This window comes from Oreochromis aureus, linkage group 13 (assembly GCF_013358895.1).
Source record: "Oreochromis aureus strain Israel breed Guangdong linkage group 13, ZZ_aureus, whole genome shotgun sequence".
NCBI classification, from domain to species: Eukaryota; Metazoa; Chordata; class Actinopteri; order Cichliformes; family Cichlidae; genus Oreochromis; species Oreochromis aureus.
In genome coordinates this window covers 26,305,605-26,327,582 of record NC_052954.1, presented here as the reverse complement: position 1 = coordinate 26,327,582, position 21,978 = coordinate 26,305,605, and the positions used below count along the sequence as shown (strand labels likewise).

Sequence of the window (21,978 nt, the reverse complement as noted above, 5' to 3'; positions counted from 1 at the left end):
TGAGTGAACAAAAACATCTCCAGCCAGATCTGAAATTAAGGTGCTTTTCATATGTTTTGTGAGAGATTCCCTGCACTAAGAAGGAGATTAGAAGAAAGGCAGGAAGGATTTGCTGACAGTTGTTAATTGGTTTGTACTGTTAAAGCCAGGTGCGATGTCACCTCCTGTCTGTGAGAGGAAAGGAGCAGGAGGAGCAAAAGGCAAGGAAGAGGAGGTGTCAGAGAGGGGACAGCAGGGAGCTGGAGTATCGATCCACGTCACGTTAAGATGACCTACAGACAACTCCGCTGGGAGAAGCTGTCAGCTCACTGTCTAAGTATATGCCTTCTCTTCCTGTTTGCTGCTAGTTTGTGCTTTTGCTCTCTCTGCCGGTCTCTGACTCCTTACTTCGGGTAAATTCAAGGTTCTTTTGAATTTCCTAAAGTGTGAGTCCAAACTATAAATAAATGCATTTGTTCAGCTATTCAAGATCTTTGCTGTTTGCACTGGTTTATTAGTTCTGTGCTATTGTAGAAACATGGTGTTGCAACATGGCAAACTGTAGCATTTCTGCTAGTTGTAGTTCGAAAATTTTGATCTTAACACTGATATGATTAACATATGAAGAGACTGCTAACACTGGAAGCAGCTGCTTGTTTCAAACAGGGCGTGGCATTAGGGGGGCAAGGGCTGTGACACCCCAACTCCTCATGTCATGGTCTCGTAGTCCCAGCCATTGCTTTTGACTTTTGGGGGAGACATATTATCCCATTTTTGTCTGATATAGTATCCTAGCTGTTTAGCAGTCTTGGGTCATCTTTGATTTTATAATGTGTCAAATATTTATTAGTCGGAGAAAGGTCTGAACTGCATGTAGGCTAGTTCACTACCTGGACTCTTCTACTACAATCCATATTGTTGTAATAGATGTAGTATGTGGTTTAGCATTGTATTGCTAAAATATGCAAGGCCTTCCCTGAAGAAGACACTGCCTAGATGGGAGCAGATGTTACCATATATACCTTTCAGCACTGATTGTCCATTTCCACATGTGCAAGTGGCCAGTTCCACTGCACACCCATGCAATCACAGAACCAAGACTGAGTATTGATAACAAGTCTAATGGCAAGTCTAATGGCCCGTCTTCTCTTTAGTCCAGAGAACACGGCCTCCATGTTTTCCAAAAATTCTGAATCACTTTTCATGATGGAGCTTTAATTAACCTAAATTGGTTTGAATAATGTTCCTCCAGCTGTTTCTTTTTAGTACCACTGAATTTCCCAGCCTTTTGTGTTGCTCTCACATGAGCTAATATTTTTCTTGAAATGGTACATTTTCTCATTTTAAACATGTGATGTGGTTTTGTGTTCTATTGTGAATAAAATGTGGGTTTCTGAGGTTTACAAATCTTTGCATTCTGTTTTATCTGCATTCTAAATGTACACAGTGTCACAATTTGAGATTGAGGGTCACTGAATATGAAAAACCCCATGCAAATCACCAAGCAACCACCATTCTTTCCTCTTTTTTGTGGGATTGAGACTTGACACGACAGCACTATGTAACATCCTGAGAGCACGCAGAACATTCAGCAGACATGAACCAGCCATATCATTCTCATTGACTGCCCATCCTCACCTCATCATCCTTATGCAGACTTTTCTTGGCTATCACTCTTTTAATCCAGATAAATGGGATTCTGGAACAATAGCCTTCATGTCAAAACTTGAAGCAAAAAGTGCTTTAAAATGTAACAGACCCTCACAAATCATTTAAAGACTTTGGAATGAGACTGTTTGTTTCAGCTGCAGGATTACGGAGAAACATTATCTGCAGGACTCCCAGAGTAATGCTTAACTTTCAAACATTAACACTGATATTGTTAGATTTTTGTTTGCATTGTTTTATTTTGCAGTTAAGGATTTAATACTTGGCTGCAATACTGTTTCTTACACTACAGTGTAAAAGGGGTTATAAATAAAGTTTTGCTGGGAATTTACTTTTTCTGACACACAAGCAGACTAAAATCATTATTCTCACACACAGGCGTCCCAACTTTCTGACTCCCTGCCTAGAGGGAGATGGGAGTCTGACAGGCAATGTTATATATGTCTAATCTCCAAAGCCAACCTGGGAAAGATGGATGATACTTTTTTTTTCCTCTCTTGCTGTGTGTCTTTGTCCTTCTGTCTTTGACCGCCATGCTCCTCCTTCCTCAGGCTGTTTGTACTCAGTGTTTCAAGTCAATGTGTGTGAGCATGTTGTGTGTGTCACCAGTACACCTTAGAGGTCTTTAGATGAAAGTCTGTTCATTGACAACATTTTGAAGGCCAATTGCCTACCAGTGAAAGAGCTTTCTAAAAAACAATTCTACTGTGCTTTGTATATATTAAAAGTGTGGCAACCACGCTTGGTAGGCTAAATAGGTGTACTGTACTGGCTAAGTTACAGTAACAGATTTCTAGATATAGCCAGTGCCAGTCAGTACTTTGTTCAAAAATAATATTTGTTGCCACACAGCTCAACACAGATTTTAATCGTCTCAAGAGGAAAAAGTGACAGAAGCATTAAAGACTCCCGGTTAAAAAACTAAGCCTAACTTAATGGTGCTGCCTGCACAGACTCTGAAAACCCTTAAAGTTTTTCTCTCGATTCTGTTTGTAAATAATATATTCTGAATTTAAAAAATAGTAAAACTTGATTTGAATATTGATTTTCATCTTAGGTAAACCCATTTTAAATTGTTTTAATGAAGTTTGGTAGCCAGTACAAACAGGAGGCCATACACCACCAAATAATATACACAGTTACTAAATATTGTCTTCTTTTTATGGGTTTTAAAGGGTTTTTTTTCTGCATGTACTCTGAGATATTTTATACACACCCGCATGTGTTTTCACTCGATTGGTTTGATTAGGCTCCTTTCAGAGGCTGTGTGGGCGTGTACAAATTGGTCTTTTTCTGTTGCACCTGTTTGTAATCTTAAGCTATAGACTGTGCTGAGTTCAAAATGACATATGCAAGGGTGGTTCATGACTCTGCAAAAGTCTTGAGCCACCCCTCATTTCTTTATATTTTGCTCCCAAGGTGCCAGACTATCTTGTACATTTTAAATTTGTCTTAAGAAATAGTTCTTAAAGCTTTCTGGAGCTTTTTTAAATTTTTTCTCTGAAAACAGTGACGTATAGATTATTTAACCATAAAAAGGCACCTAACTGAAAGCACAAGCCAGTGTTATGTCTACACATAACAGACAAGTTATTAAATAACCAATTTTAATTGTATGTTTGGGCACTTTCTTTCTAACAGCCTGTTGCAAAAACATATCATTTGTTGCTATTTTTTTTCAGTTGAATATGAAAAATGTCAAAGATACATTAGCACAGGGATAAAAGGGTAGTTTTGATCCAACAAGGTAATTTGCAAAGAGCTATCAGCCAAAAACTTAGTATGTCATGTGATGGCGTGCAGTTTGTCCTGTGTATCTGCTGCAGAGAATAGCATCTGAAATTAATGTCCTTAAATAATAGAAAAATAATCCACCAAAGACCTGGCACAAGTCCTGAGAGATACATCTTGCCCTTCAGTTGATCCATCAGCTGTTCAATGAAGCCTCATTAGAAATGGTCTCAGTGGAAGCATCGCTGTCAAGAAGCTATTCTTAAGGAAGAGAAAGAAGGAAAAATTGTTTCTGTTCAATTGGATGAACAGAAACGATTTGGGGGCTTGTTAAAATTGTACTGTTTTTGCCTTGTATACTGTATTTCAATTCAGTTTGATTCAGTTTCAGTAAATAAAGGTAAACATGATGTAATATATGACCTTCTGCTGCTGCTACGAAGAAGAAACGAATGAGAGGCTACATTCAGAGCTATACCATATGAGCACCCTTTTAACCTAATTCCATTAAAAATGCTTCAAAACATTGCAGCAGTCCAGATGAGCCTTATTAGTTACCAGAAGTAAAACCTAGCAGACAAAGATAGACTCTTTCCATGCCTGCTCACCTGTCAGTCAAATGCAGGCGCACACTGCTTTAAGCTTTAACAGAATATAAATAGGTATAATAGGTATAAAAAAAAACACTACAAGGCTATAAAAATAATAATTTTATCTTTAATTTTGAACACGTTCACATAGCAGCCTATGGGGTTTGACTTGTTTTTGCAGCCAGCTTTAACTGACTACTCAATTCAGTTCAGTCTAATAGCCTCCTCCATACAGAAGACAAAATGCTGACCCTTCTGCTCTGACAGGAACCAAATTACATTACCAACATTTACATAGTGAGCAGAGCTTGTGCACGACAAACTTCTCTTACTTTGACTGAAGTTGCGCTGAACTCCAGCAGCACTGTTTACCTCAAAAATATATATATTTTCCCACTCTCCACTCCTCCGCTCTCTTGTACAAAGCCAAGAAAAGTGACTCACTCTTTTACATAAAACCCTGGATGAAGCTGTCATTATGGGGCAATTATTATAGAAAAAGTTACTGTATGAAAGGCATTGATCCATTCAACAGCAGGGAGCTACCATCTCCTGCTGACACACAGCTGGACGGCTGTCCTTTCTTTAGCAGCTTTTTGATTGCAGATCTACGGGGAAAAGGGCTGTAATACTGAGGAAATTATCTTGAATAAGGTGAAATTGAGATGCATACAGGATAATTATCAGTCACTCTGCTGCATGGCAATCATGGCCAAAGGCACAAGGCGCTGATTGGTGGCCCGCTGCACATGCTTAGTGACAACTGTGTGTGTGTGTGTGTGTGTGTGTGTGTGTGTGTGTGTGTGTGTGTGTGTGTGTGTGTGTGTGTGTGTGTGTTGTGCGCTGTAGGTGCTCGCCACATGCTTGCATCATTATACAAATGGCATGCCTGCATGTTCAAATGGAACAAGAATCACTGCTCAGTTTCTCTTTTTAGATGCTCACATACTTGTTGAATGATTTGCACAAATACACTTCAAAGAAATGGGAAAGGTTTGGGTTAACGACAACAAAATTACAGTGCATACTGAAATAATACAGGTATTAAGGTACGATTTACAACCACTCATAAGACGCCATTATATATACAGTAATATACAGAGTCATGAAGTTTTGATATTCTTTTTCCAGTGACCAATATTTTTTTTAAAACCATGTCTAGATATTTTCGAACTGTCAGAATGTTAAACTATGCATTTCTTCCCAGGAGAGTCCTTCAGATTGCCATTGCGATTCATACTGTGTGCATCATCGACATCCACCTCCTTTTTCCTATTCTGTAGACAGCATTTTATCCTCCCTCTCTCTTCGCAGTTTCTTCTCATCCCTTCCTCCTGTCTTTCTACCCACAGCTACTTCAACTCTCTCCTGCATCTTTTCCTCAGCTTCTCAACATTGTAATTACCGTGTTTTCTCTCCTCTCAATGTGATAATTAATATCAAAAGAGGAAAAACTAAGACTTTGTTGGGTTTTATGTGCAGCCAGCAGACATCCTCATTGGAAAAATTTTTTTTGTTTGTTTTCTCCTTCTTTCAGACATAAGAGCTTACCAGAAAGCCACAAACATATCATTCATGTTCAAACTCTTCACAGAGTGTCTTTTTGAAATTGAGTGAGACTGCTTGTTAGACTTACACACACAGTTATAAAGAGAGCATAGTCTGCTCAATTTTTGGTAAATAAAGGAATCAAAGATATGATTACGTTATTTACACATAGAGCGCTGTGCAAAACTCTTGAGCCAACACGGAAAAATGGGAATGGCACCAATTCAATGAAAAATGCAATTATGGAAATTCAGTATACAAGTGAAAAACAGAATGTAGGATTTGAATAAGCTTCAAAGTCAATATCTGGTGTCATCATGTTTATTCTTTAACACCTGACCTCTCTTAGGGAAACCTTTCTTTAAATTTCTTCAAGCAGCCTAAAGGAATAGTTCTTGAAGGACATTCCAGAATTCTTCTTTAGATTTTGGATGCCAGTTCTTTGGCTCACTACTAACACAATCCCGCACTGCTTTAATGGTGAACCCCAGACTCTGGGGAGGCCAGTTCATGAGTGATAATATTTATATATTTTAGTTTGTTTGGCTTTATTGTTGTGTTGAAAAATGAAGCTGTTGCCCATCAGATGCTTTCGAGATAGTACACTATATTGCCAAAAGCATTTGCTCACCTACTTTTGCTTACATATGAACTTGAGTGCGACCCCATTCTTTATCCATAGGATTTAATATGGTTCCGGCCCACCACTTGCAGCTTTAACAGCTTCATCTCCTCTGGGAAGGCTTTCCACAAGGTTTAGGAGTGTGTTTATGGGAATTTTTTTTACTATTCTTCCACAAGCACATTTGTGAGGTCAGAAAGTGATGCTGGACAAAAAGCCCTGGCTTACAGTTTCTAATTCATCCCAAAGGTGTTCTATTTGGTTGAGGTCAGGACTGTATGCAGGCCAGTCAAGTTCTTCCACACCAAACTTGCTCGAGTCCTGAGTACTTTACACTACTTGATCCGGCATGTTTATTATGCTTGGTGATGTAAGGCTTGGATGCTCGGCCATGGAAACCCATATGAATCTCTGTATGTACTGTTCATGAGCGAATCTGAAGGTCACATGATATTTGGAGGTCTCTAGTGATTGGCTCTGCAAAAAGCTGGCAACCTCTGTGCACTATGTGCTTCATGTTGATATAATATGACTAAAAGTCGACAGTGAAATATTTAGTAGCAAGGACATTTCATAACTATTCTGAGCTTCATTCATGCACAGGTGATATCCCACTTTAAAAAAAATTATAAGAAAGTCTGATTCCTGGTAAGCAAAATATAAAGAAACAAGATCAAAGATCATTACAGGAATAATATTATACTCAATCACTATGAAATCGAAATTCGCTGTATTTTACGATTTTTCAACAGGCATCGTAAGACACCCCAGTTGTCCTGTAAAGGTCCTTCAGAATTCCAAGATGGCGGCATCCATCGGGGTGTGCTGTGCCCTCCGCATCACATTTGGAGGTGAATTATTTCCCCCTTGTTTCTGTTTCACAGCTTTTTAAACATAGCCCATTTTATAAATCGCACTGTATTTGTTGTCTTGATGTTTTTGAATTGTTACTGTTTTGCTCCGGTTTGCTTAGTTGACCCGGAAGAGCTTGTCATCATCACTCACATCGTGAAAATTGCTCTCTTCAGCCAAAAACCTGAACTGCATTCACCAACAGCAGCATCCACGGAGTTAAATTAAAGACATATTCAACAAATTGTGTTCATTTTTGGGTGGTACTGTGTCTGTGTTGCAAGTTTCGGGTTATGCGTACCTCACCATTGCTCCCTAATCGATTTTGCTATGCCCTAAATATTGATCAAGTAACAGAATGTAATGGTTTAAATGTGAAACTGGTTGCTCTGAGGATTATTTCTGCAAAATAGACTCAAAAGAATAGCTGTGTGCTTCATAAAGTGTCGCCTTTGTTAGGTACACCTTGCAGGTGTATAATATAGTGTTTGCAGCCTTAAAGCACTTATTTCTAAGCTTGCCTGTTCTGTTTGATTCTGCACTGCTGATTCTATAATTCTTCACCGTACTTTTAATTCAGTCTTGTTTTCCAGCTGTTATTTTTATGCATACTTCAGCTTTGGTATTTTACTGTTCTTGGGGGTCTTGAAAGGCGCCTACAAATAAAATGTTTTATTGTTATTATTTATTACAATAATTTCTGACAATAAAAAAGAACAAAATGTGATAAATGACGTTTTATCAGTGATTGCCATTGCTGTTTTGACAAGTGTCATTGATGACAAACCTTGTGAAAGAAAGTGTCAATCTCTTGCCACAAAGTGGCAGCAACATTATATCCAGTGACACAGCATAGGACAAATATGAGCAGAAACGTAGCCCAGGTAGTGTTTTCTCTGGAAATCCTACATGAAAGTAGAGTGTAACTGCTTAACACTTTAGTTTAACAATAACCAAAGTAACTTCACCTTGTAGCTCTTCAGGAGTCTACACAGTATTGTCACATATTAAAACTGGAAAAAAAAAAAAATGTTTTCTGCATGAGATGTGTCCTGGGACAACCTTTTTTACTAGCTGCTTATAGTTCACCTTTTCCACCATGCAACGGCATCGGTTACACTCTTAGCGGTTACGCTCTTACTGTCATATGGAGTTTAACTAGCAAGTGCTCCAGAGATGCTTGAGTTGAGTCATTTTTTGTGTGCCTTCATAACCTGATTGTGCTCAATGGTTTGCTTTTGCCACAAGTGGCAGAACATGTTTGCTGTTTTCACTTTCAGTGGGAACAGTTGTCTCGTATGTTTGTAAAGTATTGTGTTTTGCTGGAGGTCATTGAAGTAGCTCCCTTTTTACACAAAATTGTGGAGGCTGATGCTCTAAGATATGCCTAGGTTTGTGTCTTTCCTGTGTGCTAGGGAAGTAAACCCTCAGAATCATATGATTAATGTTGTGATATGAATTTTTTATATCATGTGAAAATGTACCTAGTGAAATTCTACAACAACTTGGTGGTTTATATATCTTCATTTAATGTATTCTCTTTGGTTATTAGCCCAGCTGTTGACTTGAGTGGACATACTGTCATGAATGTATCTTTGCATGTTGTCATCGTGCAAGTAATGCATTTTTAATAAGATCTGCCTTTCCTTCGGTGTCTTTGGTCTTCAGGTGCAACATCCCTCCGTGCTGTAGGAGGAGTTGTACAGGCATCTCTCTTGGCAAGTCGAGCCTCAGCTGCGTCTCTGCAAAGACACTCTGCTCTTTCACCGCTCCCTCCAACAACATGGCAGCAAACAAGACACGGCAGCTTCTTCAACAAGTGTAAGTTTATGAAATTATTATTTTGAAAACTCTTCCCCCCAATCATCATCCTCCCATTATAATATTAAAAGGATGCCATAGCATGACTTGCAAAAGCATAGCTGTTTAGGATGTTTTAAGTTGTCTCCTTATATAACACAGTTGATACCATCGGAACGAGCAGAATTACCTTACCTCGCCTGTATCAGCTCAACCCTCTTAAAGTTTTGTCTTAAAAGATGATGGCTCTGAGTTCCAAAACTTATCAGCTACTCCATTTAAAAAATTAAAACAGTAGCAAAGCACAAGTATAACAAATCCCAAAACAACAAAAATTAAAAACACAACAGTTCATAAAATGTATTTTCCTTAAGTGCTGTGAATTAATTGGATCAATGGAACATATTAACATTATTAACACTTAGTCATGGTCAGTCTGACTGGGAGAAAATCTCAGCAGTCACATTTTTCAGGCTTTGCTTAAAGCCTGTACAACAATCAAGACTGTTACAGGTGATGTCTTGAAACCAAATGTTAATGGTGCATATTATTATAGTGTCTGGATTCATCTGGCCATGTTCAAAGGGATGTTCTCACTGGTAAATGCAGGTGCACGTTAGCAGAGCTTGTTTGGAAATCATGTCGGGACTGATGACAGTGTTTGAAGTGGGCATATATGAAGCTGTCAAAACATCTCTTTTTATCTCCTGCTTTCTCTGCCATGCTTCATCACCCGCTTCATAACTACTCCTTTTTTCAGTCTTAATCATTTACAGTCAATGCCTCAGCATTTCTCGTGTAATTAAGAAAATGTTGTGCCTGTCAACATGTCATGCTTACAGTTTGAATTGTGATTACATGAAAAATACACTGTCAAACAGCCTGTCACGTTACATTGACTCTGTCCCTGGCTTGTATTTCTCCAGGAAGACTCTTTAAGTATTCGCTTATAGAGATTTAATTGGGCTATTTAACTTTTTATTGTGCATGTTGCTTACTGATTTTCAGATGCGTCTGAATCAGTGGATGTACTGCAGATCCTAACTTGGGCCTTTGGTGATGCATTACCACTTTACAGTGATTACTGTATATCCACTGCAAATTTATTGGCTTTTAGTTACGGTCCCTGGTGCTCCCTTATGTCACTTACTGGACATCCTTATTTGTGGCTTTTAAAGGGGGAAGGCTCCAAGCATTCTCATATTACATTAGTTAGATCTTAAATTGTGAGATTACTGTTTAAAAATTTTAATGTGCGATGTCAGCTCTGAGAGGACGAACTCAAATTCTGATATGTTTATCATCTTTTGACTTTTAAGTGTTTTGACTTGGTGAGTTGAGCTAAAGTCAAGGTGAAGGTGTGGCAGACACTGTTAATTTCTAAATCTACTCTGCTGGCAGCATTTTTCCTGCTAGCAGAAGAGACACTTGTTTTAACAAGACTGTTTCAGGTGTGTCTTATATTTTAATCTGTTTCAAATTGTTGTCACTGCTAACAGTCCTCTGGTATTAACTCACTCAATGAGGTGCTGAAAATAACTATCATTGTCTTGTTTTGTCTGTCCAACAATTACAGGAAGCCCCAAATACAAATTTACCCCAACGTGAGACCAAGAAAAGCAGTGAATTCTCACATTTGAAAACTTATTTAATATTTTCATTTTTTAATCAAAAGTCATTTAAGTCATTTATCAGCTGTCAAATACTAATCATTTAGATTTATCTTTCATGTATGAATTGTTTTAGGTCTCAAGTAATCAGAATAACAAATCTGTCATTTATTGACAGTGAAATTCTAAAACTTTTAATGCATTTGGAGAAATGCTAGTTTCATACAGCTAATCTGTAGAAAACAAACATTTAAAGCATTTCTTACATTTTCATGTAAGAAAAAGAAAAATTTTAAATATGTGAAACACAAAAGTTGCTGATAAAAGACATTGTTTAGTTCTTATCACTCTTATCAAAGGTCAAATCACTAACAGTCTGAAAGATGGATGTAACTACCGGGAGTTCATCTATTGGTATCTGAAGTCTCTAGATTTTCACCACCACCATGTTCGTTACAAAAAGATGGATGTGACAAGAGGTGTGGCTTGGACTGTGAAACCGCTTCTTCACTGGCTAACGGCTCGTCAGTCATAAGTCAATAACCAAAGAGCATACAATGGATAACCTTTATTCTGAAACATCCATACATCCATCCATTCGCTTCCGCTTATCCTTTTCAGGGTCGCGGGGGGCGCTGGAGCCTATCCCAGCTGTCATAGGGCGAGAGGCGGGCTACGCCTGGACAGGTCGCCAGTCTGTCGCAGGGCTAACACACAGGGACAGACAACCATTCCCACTCACATTCACTCGCACATTTACACTTAGTGGCAATTTGGATTATCCAATTAACCTATCCCCACAAGCTGCATGTCGTTGGACGGTGGGAGGAAGCCGGAGTACCCGGAGAGAACCCACGCAAACACGGGGAGAACATGCAAACTCCACACAGAAAGACCCCAGCCTGATGGTGGAATTGAACTCAGGACCTTCTTGCTGTGCGGCAACAGTGCTAACCACCGTGCCACCGTGCTGCCCCATAGTATGACCATGTTTGTTTAATGTGTGTGCGCGTGTGTTTACAGTAACGGCTGAAGAGCTATGGAGAGGTGTGTTGGCTGAGTCCGGTGCTGGAGCAAGGAAGGGTCGAGGGAAGCGTACCAAACGCAAACTAAGGAGAGATCTGAACCGAGGACAGACCATTGGAGAGGGTGAGACTTCCACTGCGTTCCTTTCTTTAATTCACTTCTTGACAGAAGAGTAAAGCTGGTAAAACACAGAAAATCTAATTCCTATAATTTTCTTTCATTTTTGTCAGTCTCTTTAAATAATACAATTGAATTGTCTAAATGATTTTCTTTGTTCTGAAGTGCATTAATTTCTCCTGCTCAGCTGTTAACATAAGCGCTGCCAATCACACACTGACACTCACGCTGAAGCTAAGAAGCAGCTGATGAAGATGACAAACTAGAATATTCATTACTTAGTGTTAAATTATTAATGCTCTGCAAGAGAGTATCCATCATTTTGGAATCCTGCAGAGCTCTCTCAGGTATGGAAGGTAATGCGAACAACTATTTGTGCTCGGTGTCCATAGCTGTCAACAGCTGTCCGCATCCACTGTCAGCAAGTATCATGGCCTTAGATCTTTATATACAAAGAAAATGCAAATTTTTGCAAAATAATTAGTACTGATTTCTCCTCCTCTCATTCTTTATTCCTGTAATTAATTTCCGTTTTTCTCTTTTTAACCTCCAGGTCGTGGCGGTTTTCTGTGGCCTGGACTCAACAGTCCAGTGTTGAAGGATGGCGCTTTGCAGAGCATGAGTCGAAGAGGCGAAGCTGAGCAGCAGGAGGTTCAAGCTGAACTAGGTGAAGACACAAATATCCCATCACACGTCACCATTATCTGCGCAGAAGCACAGAATGATCAAAAACCTGTACAACTTTATTAACACAATATTTTGCCAGCTACTGTTATCCAATATCACAGCTGTCAATCAGCTGCCAGCTTATATTCCACTTCTGAGGGTTAGAAAAGCCAAAGAGAAATCATTTTTCTTGAAAAATAAATTAACTTTTCACGAGCCACCAGGAAGGAGCGGTGGGGTAAATGAGGTCTTAATCTTGAAAAACAGAAGCGCCACTGTTGGGACATAGAAGCCGCTAATTTGTCTCCACTGTGATCTCGTTTGTTAATAGTAATTACACAGTTAATTTGACATTGACAGATAGCACCTTTGATGTTTATCGTGTTGTGCTCCTTGTAGTCAGCTGTGACCTCTGCATAAATTCGTCTGTTGTGTTTTTCTGCAGTGCGTCAGAGGGACGAGTGGGAGAGAAGGAGGAAGATGAAGGTGAAGAGGGAGAGAGGTTGGACAGGAAACTCCTGGGGGGGAATCAGCCTGGGTCCTCCTGACCCTGGACCCAATGGAGGTAAATCATACCTAAATGCTCACAAAGTCTTGCTGTTATACAGAAATATGTAAGTCATATACTGCAAAGACCAATTTTAAATAAGAAGCACTCAGAGAGTTCTTTTTAAAGACACTTCAAGATTATTATAGTGCAGTAAAAACAAGTGCAAAGTGCACCTGTTGAAACCCATGTTGATATACTTGACATAATTTTAGATCTAATTATTTTTCATTAATGTGGATAGTGCATGTATGGCATTTTTTTCATTGTTTAGTAATAAACACCAAGTGAAAACGTTTTTGATCACAAGGTTGGATTCCAAAAAATAATAATAATACTTATTCAGGAACCTTAAACATGTATTAAACTTGTGTATTTAAACAGTTATTACCCGTTCCTTTTAATGTCCATAAAAAAGTCATAATAAAATTAATCAACTATACGCAAAAAGTAGTTCAGCCGGAAATCTTAGATGGCTCTATACAGCATTATTATCACTTTGACCTTCAGATCAATCTGTTGACCTCAAAGGAGAGGTCATAGGTCAAAAATGACATGATATTTGAAATCGTCACACAGTACTGTAGTTAATTATGTAGGCATAGTTTTAAGGCTTTTTGTCAAGTTTCAACTCTAAATCATTAAGTTATAGACCTTGGTGGATACAAGCCAAATGTTAATGGATTTTTAACACGACCCCACTCATTGCTCTACACCCATACAAGTTTTATATAAGTTTTATCAGAGTCTATTCAAAACCTTTCGAACTACTGTGTTTACAAGTAAAATGAGCCGTAAATGCTATCAAAAACATGACCTCCTTGGTTTAGGTAACGATGTCCTTCAGTTTGCTCCTTGTTGTATTTACAACAGTCTTTAGTAAATCCAGAAAAGTAGCAGAACAAAATACAACCAGCTTGAGCTGACCGTCACAGTGCAGACATCTCCACCTCACTCTCATGGAGTAATATAAACAATGAGTCTAGATCATGACACAGCAGGTCTCAGAGGGGCACCTCACTTAGATATACACTGAAAGACACAGCGAGACGTAATGATGACTATAGTGATGGAGAGAGATGAGGTGGATGAAGCAATACAAGTGTAATAAGGGGCATGCTGGGTGTGTATGTGTGTGATAGAGAGAGAGAGAGCAGAAGGAGGTCAGCATGGGGGCTCACTGCTAGAGATGAAAATGAGAATTTGACAAAAGTGTCAAATGGGACAATTTCCTAATTTAGAAAGACATCCCTCTCTTTTTTGCTCTCTCTGTGGCTTTCCTGTTCACTCTTTGTCTTTTTACCCCAGATTTCTTTTCCTATTCCCATTCCTCATCTCTTCCAGTCATTTCTCAATTCATAATTTTTTCTCTTCCATTTCCTTTTCCATCACCCTCTCGGCTTCTCTCGTTCCTCCCACGCAGTTTGCCTTTTTCCCCCCGTTCCTGTACAAGAAACCCAAATGACCATACTGTTACTTTGCAATGAACCATGCGGGGCTGTTGGTCCATCACATCTTGAATGGAATGTCTTATAACCACAGCCTTAAAACTCAATTTACAGCACACCACAGCTGTAACCTGTAACCTGATGTGCCACTTCCCAGAAATGTGACTACAAATCACAGTCATGTGGACCATGATGGCAATGATAGGGCCTCATAATTGGTTAGCACAAGGATAAAGTCTCCGTGAAGCAAAATGTAACAGACTGTAACTGTATGTAGCTTGTTCAGGATGCTAACACAAGCACCAGTATTTTCATCACATTTTCTTGGTATAAAGTTTGTATATGAAACTTGTTATTTTTAATTCTTTTTACAGATGTCAGTCTCCTGACACATTTTTGCCTAGGATTCTGTTGTTGCTGTTGCACAATATCTCCCGAATCAGTTGCCTCTCTGGTGATTTTTGAACTAAAGGAAAAGTGATTATTGTCACGTTTACATTATTTTTATGTAGACTTGGTACTGACTTCAAAGTTATCCTTCTAGAAAGAAATTGCATAATGAGTGCTATGAATTGCCGATAGCTTTAAAACATCCTATTGTGATTGTTCTTGAAACAAATTTACTTTTGCTGATCATTTAGCGGGTTTAAAATCCATCTCCAACCCCTTTTACAGTGGAGCCCATAAGACTTTAATTATTGACAACTAATGATCAATTATAACTTATGAGAGGTAATTTAAAATCTTTCACGCTAAGTTTGGTCAACATATTCCACAATGACTGTTGATGTATTGTTGCTGGAAACATAAATGTACTCTCATTTAATAGAAATCAACTAATTTTGTGGAGATTTTTAAACCAAAGAAAGTTACTCAGTGACAGGATAATTCACAAAGTAAAGCGCTGATGTAAGAGGTGGGAAAACAAATACATAATGTCTTTTGTATGAATGTCTTAAGTTTGTATCTCATCCTATGTCTGTGATCATCTGATTTTATTTGCATCAATAGTCATTAACATAAAATCCAAAATCATTGGAAAATGAATCTCTTTCACTGATCATACGATGTGCGTGTGTCATGCATCATAGTCCAACGATCAAAAACTATTTTTAGACTAAAAAAAGTAATGTGATAATGTAACCAGCTGTTCAGCCAAAAGCCGGTGCATATAGAGAGCTTTGCTCTGAAGCCCGTAGTGTTGGGCTCCTGCCCAGTCAACTCTTCATCTGAAACTCTGAGGAACACTGCTGGCTAATTCCGGCTGATTCACTGATGAAGCAGCTAGCCTCCTGTTCCCAGCCTCATTACATCTTTAAACATTAGTCTTTGCTGGAATTGAGTTGAGCTTGTTTACCTCAAACCACAAAGGATGAGGAGACAAGACTCTGCTTGGTTCACCTCCTCCTTAGTTTTATATCTCTCTTCCCTTTCCACATGCCTCTATGCTAACAAGCCCTCTCACACCTTGACATACACACCTTCCCCCCTGTATGCCCGAACACCTTCTTTCACGCGCTGTCCTGACGTCTGTTGTTCTCACGCTTCCAAGGATACACTCGGGGTCTGGTGAATGTGATGTGAAGGGAGCTGGAAATAGATTACTTCTCTCTGATCAGCTTTGGTCTCCTACAGATGTTGGGTCAATATACCAGCTGTGGTGGGGGTGTGTGTGCGTGTGTGCGTCCTCCCCTTGGAGCCTTTGAGTCAGCTCTCCTTTGTTTGTTGTTAATTGGTTAGAAGTGAACAGGGTGCATTTGGGAGAGTAACATCCTTCAAAGGTCACTGACAATGAAAAGTGCAGACCCGTTACGCTGCTGCAAGGGCTTCTGGGTATTTGTTACGCTCGCAAGAGCCTGGTTAATCTGTTTATAGTGTATGTGTGTACGGATGTGTGCGCTTAAATGCATTTGCGTGTTAAAGCTTTGTTATCTAAACTTCTTTCTTTCTTTGTCTTTCTTTCTTCTGTCCACAGAAACCTACGAGGATTTCGATTCACGTGTCATCGAGGTTAGTGTCACTTGTCCCTTTCTGTTCACTGAACGACACACAATGCACTACGACGTTTTCCACGATGTTGATTAACAGTTACGTTTAAATTGTTTCAAAAATTTAAAAAAGGCTGTATTGTTAATAAAAGAGGATGATCCCTTATACAGCATGGTCATCAAATTAACAGTTTTCACTAAGAGAATACATTTTTGACAGTTTAATTGTTTCACTTCATTTTAATTGCTGGTTTATTACCCCCACCAAGTTAATAAGAACCGTCATCTCTCTGCATTAGCTGACTGGACAAAATACAGCTGTACTGATAGCCCCCCAGACTTCTAGGAACTTCTAGCTTATTTTGTTTTATGTATCATTTTCTAAATAAATCTGACTGTACATTAAAATATTGCAGAAAGCCTCGAAGGGAGCAAACAGTTTTCAAGTATTTCAAAGCGGTGGAAAATCCAGTGTGGCGTGTACACATGGATGGTGATAGGGGCAAATTTGCTGAGCAAGGGTAGCTCCATTTGAGAACTAAGCAGCAGCATTTGAGCAGTTGGACTGGTTTAGCACTCCCTGAAGACAAATAGTGTAATATCTAGGTCACGTTTGCTTCATGTTCGAAACAAAGCATACAGATACCCCTAAAGCAAAGCTGTTCATTCAAGAGTTTGGTGGATATAATTGCAGTTTTTTTTTCTCTTAGAATTTCACACAGTATGCAGTTTATTAAGATCTGAATATAACTTGGCACAATTAACCCTTAAAATCCTGAAGACCATTGGAGGTTTTTAGTACTCATGAAACTGTTTGGCAGTGTAACTTTTATGCTGTCGATATAAGGCAGGGGTGGGGCAACTCCAGGCCTCGAGGGCCAGTATCCTGCAGGTTTTAGATGTATCCTTGATCCAACACAGCTGATTTAAATGGCTAAATTACCTCCTCAACATGTCTTGAAGTTCTCCAGAGGCCTGGTAATGAACTAATCATTTGATTCAGGTGTGTTGACCCAGGGTGAGATCTAAAACCTGCAGGACACCGGCCCTTGAGGCCCAGAGTTCCCCACCCTGATATAAGGGATATTTTAATTCAAAAAAGCTCAGTCTCTCGTAGTTAAGTTATGTAATGACTACTTTTTAAAAATAACAGTTTGCTGGATAAAGATCAAGGAGGAAAATTGGGTCATTTTAGTTTGACCTAACGATGTCACATGCCTCAGTGGAGACATAATAACAAAGAAGAGACTTAACGTCACACTAACGATGGCACTGCGGCTGGATATCAGGTTCAGATTAGAGCAGCGTTGTGTTTGATATTAGAGGGTTTTGATTGCAGTTTCTCCCCAAAAGAATATCTATGAGGCTGCTAATGATTAGGAATTGCCCTTTAGGCAGTCATTAACTAGACTGTAGAAGCTGAACTGGACAAGAAAAAGGTAAGACTAGTACCATTTTGTGTCATTTGTCCCATGATAAGAGAACTGTGGAAGGAATGAAGTTATAATACAATCAGTTGCCTTTTCATTACTGGTATAAAATTTGAAGTCAATGATCCAATAAACAAACATTCTCCTTTAGTCCATGGATGTTTTACCCAAGACTGGAGAAAATGAAAGTGGCACCAAGACTTCCTGAAGCTGATGCAAGCCAGAAAAGTGTTATATTGTTTCCATCCTGGTGATAAATAGTATAGGGTTGTGCAATTAGTGAGCAGCATGCTAGAGATCCACTGAACTACCTTTATTTGAGTCCAATAATTATAGCTTGAAATTAATAAGCTGCATTTACATCAAGGCACCTCGAGACTTGACTTCAGGATTGCTTTGCTAGAATGTTGCATTTAAATACAGTTTGTAAATTGACTGAATTGGTATTTATTGTTAAGATGATAAATTACTGTGGGACCAAAATAGACAAAAGGAAAGACAAAAAGTACATTTATGTTATTCCCCCAGTTTATTTACATGTGTTTAATTGCAGCGCAGTGTGACAGTCATTACTGCATAGCATGCTACTGTCATAGGGTAGTGTCTTGCTCCATGTTTTTCTGTGGGTGCACAACCTCGTACATTAAAAATGGAGCTAATGAGACACTGGTAATGTGAAGATAACAGCAACTGAGTTGACAGAAACAGTTATGTTAACAGGGGTACAATAAAAGCTTCCCAACAAGCAGTAAACCTGATGTAATATAGCAAGAGGCAAAGGAGTCTTTCTGTTTCTTTCTGTTGCAGCTTTTGTTCGTTTCATTTCACAAACTAAAGAATGAAAAAAAAACAAAGAGGCAAACAAAGAAAACATGGTGGCACACACATTAAATCCCTACTAACTGCTGATGTAGCTGAAACTACCTGCTTCACTGCTGACGAATGGTGTAGTAAACATAGAGCAACATAGAGTTAAATGGATTAAATCGTCCTGTTGTCAGTGATCCCTGAGGTATTTTTTGTGTCACTAATGGGCAGATATTTGATCCAAATATTGGACTGGTTCATCCTTAAAAATGACTGATTCTTATTGCCTAATAACATGTAGTATATCAGTCTCCACTGAGAAGATTAATAGATTTTTAAAGCTTGATTACCCCTGATGCTTAAATCTGAATATTTCAGCATGAAAAATATGGCCTAATACTACATGTAAATGATAAAAGATATGAGGATTCGTGTTAAATACCGGTGAACCGACACTTGGCTACCACAGTCGTGTGTGCTTCAGTATAAAGAAAAATTGTATTTTGAAGGCAGTGTGTGTGTGTGAGAGAAAGAGTAAGAGAAACAGAATAAAGCTACACTGCATAGACAGTTCATTTAGATTCTGTCTTAGTGATCCTGGAACTTACCTTAATTCAATTAGTGCTAATGGACCCTACTGAACTAATGGGGGTAACTCTACAAGGTCACATATGCAGGGAGACCCAGATGTGCAGCAGAGACAGGGGGGTGCACACACGTGGAATATCTGATTTTCATTGAATACCTGTTTGTCTGTACCTTAAATATAAGTCATATATTTTATATACACGCGTGTATGATTTTTAATTTTTTAAATGTGACTGTTTCCAGATATATCTATTCCATACACACACGTCATTAGATATTGTGCGTGTGTTTGTCTCATTGATAGTCTTCCCTACAGCTCCTGTCTGCATAAATAAAAGTGGTGTCACAGACATTAGGCTTCCCCCTGGAAACCGATGGACGCTTTTATGGTGCCATCGCCTTCTATAAATATACCCTCTGTGCGTGTGTGAGAGAGTGTGAGCGTAAGTGTGCACCACTATAAATCCAGGCCTAATGAAATGAAAAAGGCTTACTGGAATAAAAGGCTCGTCTCCCAAGGACGATCATGCTGGCATGCCATTAGTGAATACATCCAGCAGGAGGGAGGGAAGAGGAGGGAAAGAGAAAAAGTGTAAGAGAAGAAGTTGGTGGTGGAGGAAAAGTTATGAAAGTTATCTTGAAAGTCGAAAGGTGAGAAGAAGGGAAACAAAAGGCTGAAGCTGTGTAACATTAATAAAGACTCATTAAATGTAGATAGGAATAAGTACATCTGTCACACATGTTCATACTGTCTTTTTTGGATTGGATTGGATTTCCAGTACGCGGTGCTTCTGGCAAATTACAGACTGTAAAAATACATAAAGATATCCTGGCAAGCCAAAAAATAGGTGCAACAAAATTCATCCATAACTTAAAGGTTGATTCTTCAGTTTAAGATATCCACATTAAGGATGATAAGAACTGCTTTGTTTAGTTGGGTTATTTAGATATATTAACCCTAAAAGTCACATAATAGGCATGGTGACAGCAAATTTACACTGTTGTACAAGCTGTACACTGACTTGTACACTGACTACTTTACATTACATCAAAGTGTCATGTCTTCACTGTTTTCCCATGAAAAGATATAACAAAATATTTAAATAAATGTGAGGGGTGTACTCACTTTTGTGAGATACTGTATGTGCTTTATTTATTATCAAAGCAGGCTATTTTTGTAGGCCTACATATTCATTATTTTAGTCCTGTAACGTAATCAATCCAACAAAAATATGGTATTAATGTAGGGAAACTAGAAAGTTAAATATTAGATAAATACCAGTTAAATATCAAATAATAGTATTGTAGAATGTTTACATGTTGTGAAGGATTTTAATTTGCACTTGTTAGTAATGTGGAAAGGAGACTAGGCTTTATTACCTTCACTGTAGGGTCCAAATATCTTTTGTGGCTCCATACAGACCTTTTAGGCAAAAACTGGTCAAAATGGCTCTTTTAAAAGCAAAGGTTGCTTTGTCCTATGTTGAGTAAAAGTAGTGACAAACCAGTGTTGAATTATCCCCTGACATTACAGCTGCCCTCAGCTCATAGGCTCTTTTTAGTACACTATTTTGGTCTTCCTGCTGAAAACTGTACTACTATTGTTCAGTCTATCCACCCTGCCTTATTTTAGCCTGCAGCTCTTATGAAAAGCTCGGAGAAAGCCACTTTCATGTTAAGACTGGGCAGTTAATTTAATTTAATTTTTATTAATAAGTCTGGCTTACAAAAATTCCAAAAAATGAAGATAAAATGATTACTGCAGTCCCCCGCTTCATACTCATCCACCTCCCCAAGCAGTCAAAAAATAATTTGTGCTCGTATGTGAGGACATGCTATACAGAGAATCATCAAATGAAAAATGTGCACCAAAATGCATCTAAATCATCTAATCCAGTACAATTACACTAAAAACTACAGCTTCAAAAATTCCTATTAAGTTAAAGCACACGGCTCTGGCACACTCAGTGTGATGAAGAATAGAGCTGGGGATGACAGAGAGCTGAGGTAACTGAAAATAAAATGGAGAAGAGTCAGAGCGACGCAGACAAAAGTGATGTTCATGGCCTCTCTCCAGGTACAGCACACACTTGGACAAGACTCAGTGATTTCATTAACGGAGATGGAGTGTTGTCAGTGTCAGAAGAGGGTTTCTTTTTTTTTTGCTTTATCCTCCCTGAAGTCAACAACCTTGAAAGTTTTGTTGAAAGTAAACTGAGAGCAGGCTGGATGAAAGCAACTTTGTAGGAACTTTGAATTGGATTAGAGCTGTTTACCACACTGAACTGTCAAGGCATGTATTCATCCTAATATCAAAAGTGAAATTCACAATAAAGCCGTCAAATGCAGGTTTATTTGTTTCTTAACACTACAACTACCAACATTCCAAACCCCTAGAATCACTGCAACAATACTAGTCTTCTAGTTGTAACTATGACTTTATGAAATAAGTACTTCAAACAAGAACTTTTGGGGGGTTTATTAGATTTACAAAGAGTTTGTGTGATTTCATATTATTTCATTACAGATCATAAAGTTGAAATCTGTTTAAGAATCCACAAAGGAACAACAAACAACAATAACTAGAGAGTCCATAGAAAGTGAATGATATTTAGCAACTCCAAGGAATTACTGATATAATAACTACTGGCAATGCAAACAGAGCAGGATCCATGATAAAACCTTTAGGCAAATTACCAGTGAGAGCATACTGTTGAATGACATATGATCTGGTAGCAAATACATTGGAGGGTCACCTAGGCAACTGAAGCCTGGTATGTCCACAAGGGACCAGTTTGCATGTGGCTTGACAGATTTCAATAATTTAATCATTGTATAACAAAAACATTATTGAGAAGTAAAACATAAGACCTCACATTATCCAAAATTAAGTGGGTAAAAAGAAAGAAGGTATTAAGAAAACATTGCTGAAAGTGAAGCAGGTCATCGCCTGTAACTTAT

At 38.6% G+C, this 21,978-nt stretch overlaps 1 protein-coding gene across 1 annotated transcript in view; it reads left to right on the top strand.

Annotated features, from left to right (window-relative positions):
* The first annotated feature begins 252 nt into the window (after nucleotides 1–252).
* The window catches only part of mrps5 (mitochondrial ribosomal protein S5), a 35,646-nt gene continuing 13,920 nt past the window's right edge, over nucleotides 253–21,978 (top strand). The window contains exons 1-7 of the mRNA XM_031745629.2: nucleotides 253–316; nucleotides 6,891–6,989; nucleotides 8,659–8,811; nucleotides 11,424–11,549; nucleotides 12,097–12,210; nucleotides 12,655–12,774; nucleotides 16,180–16,214. Coding sequence (XP_031601489.2) covers nucleotides 268–316; nucleotides 6,891–6,989; nucleotides 8,659–8,811; nucleotides 11,424–11,549; nucleotides 12,097–12,210; nucleotides 12,655–12,774; nucleotides 16,180–16,214 — 696 coding nt within the window. The 5' untranslated portion in view covers nucleotides 253–267. The remainder of the gene's footprint in view (nucleotides 317–6,890; nucleotides 6,990–8,658; nucleotides 8,812–11,423; nucleotides 11,550–12,096; nucleotides 12,211–12,654; nucleotides 12,775–16,179; nucleotides 16,215–21,978) is intronic.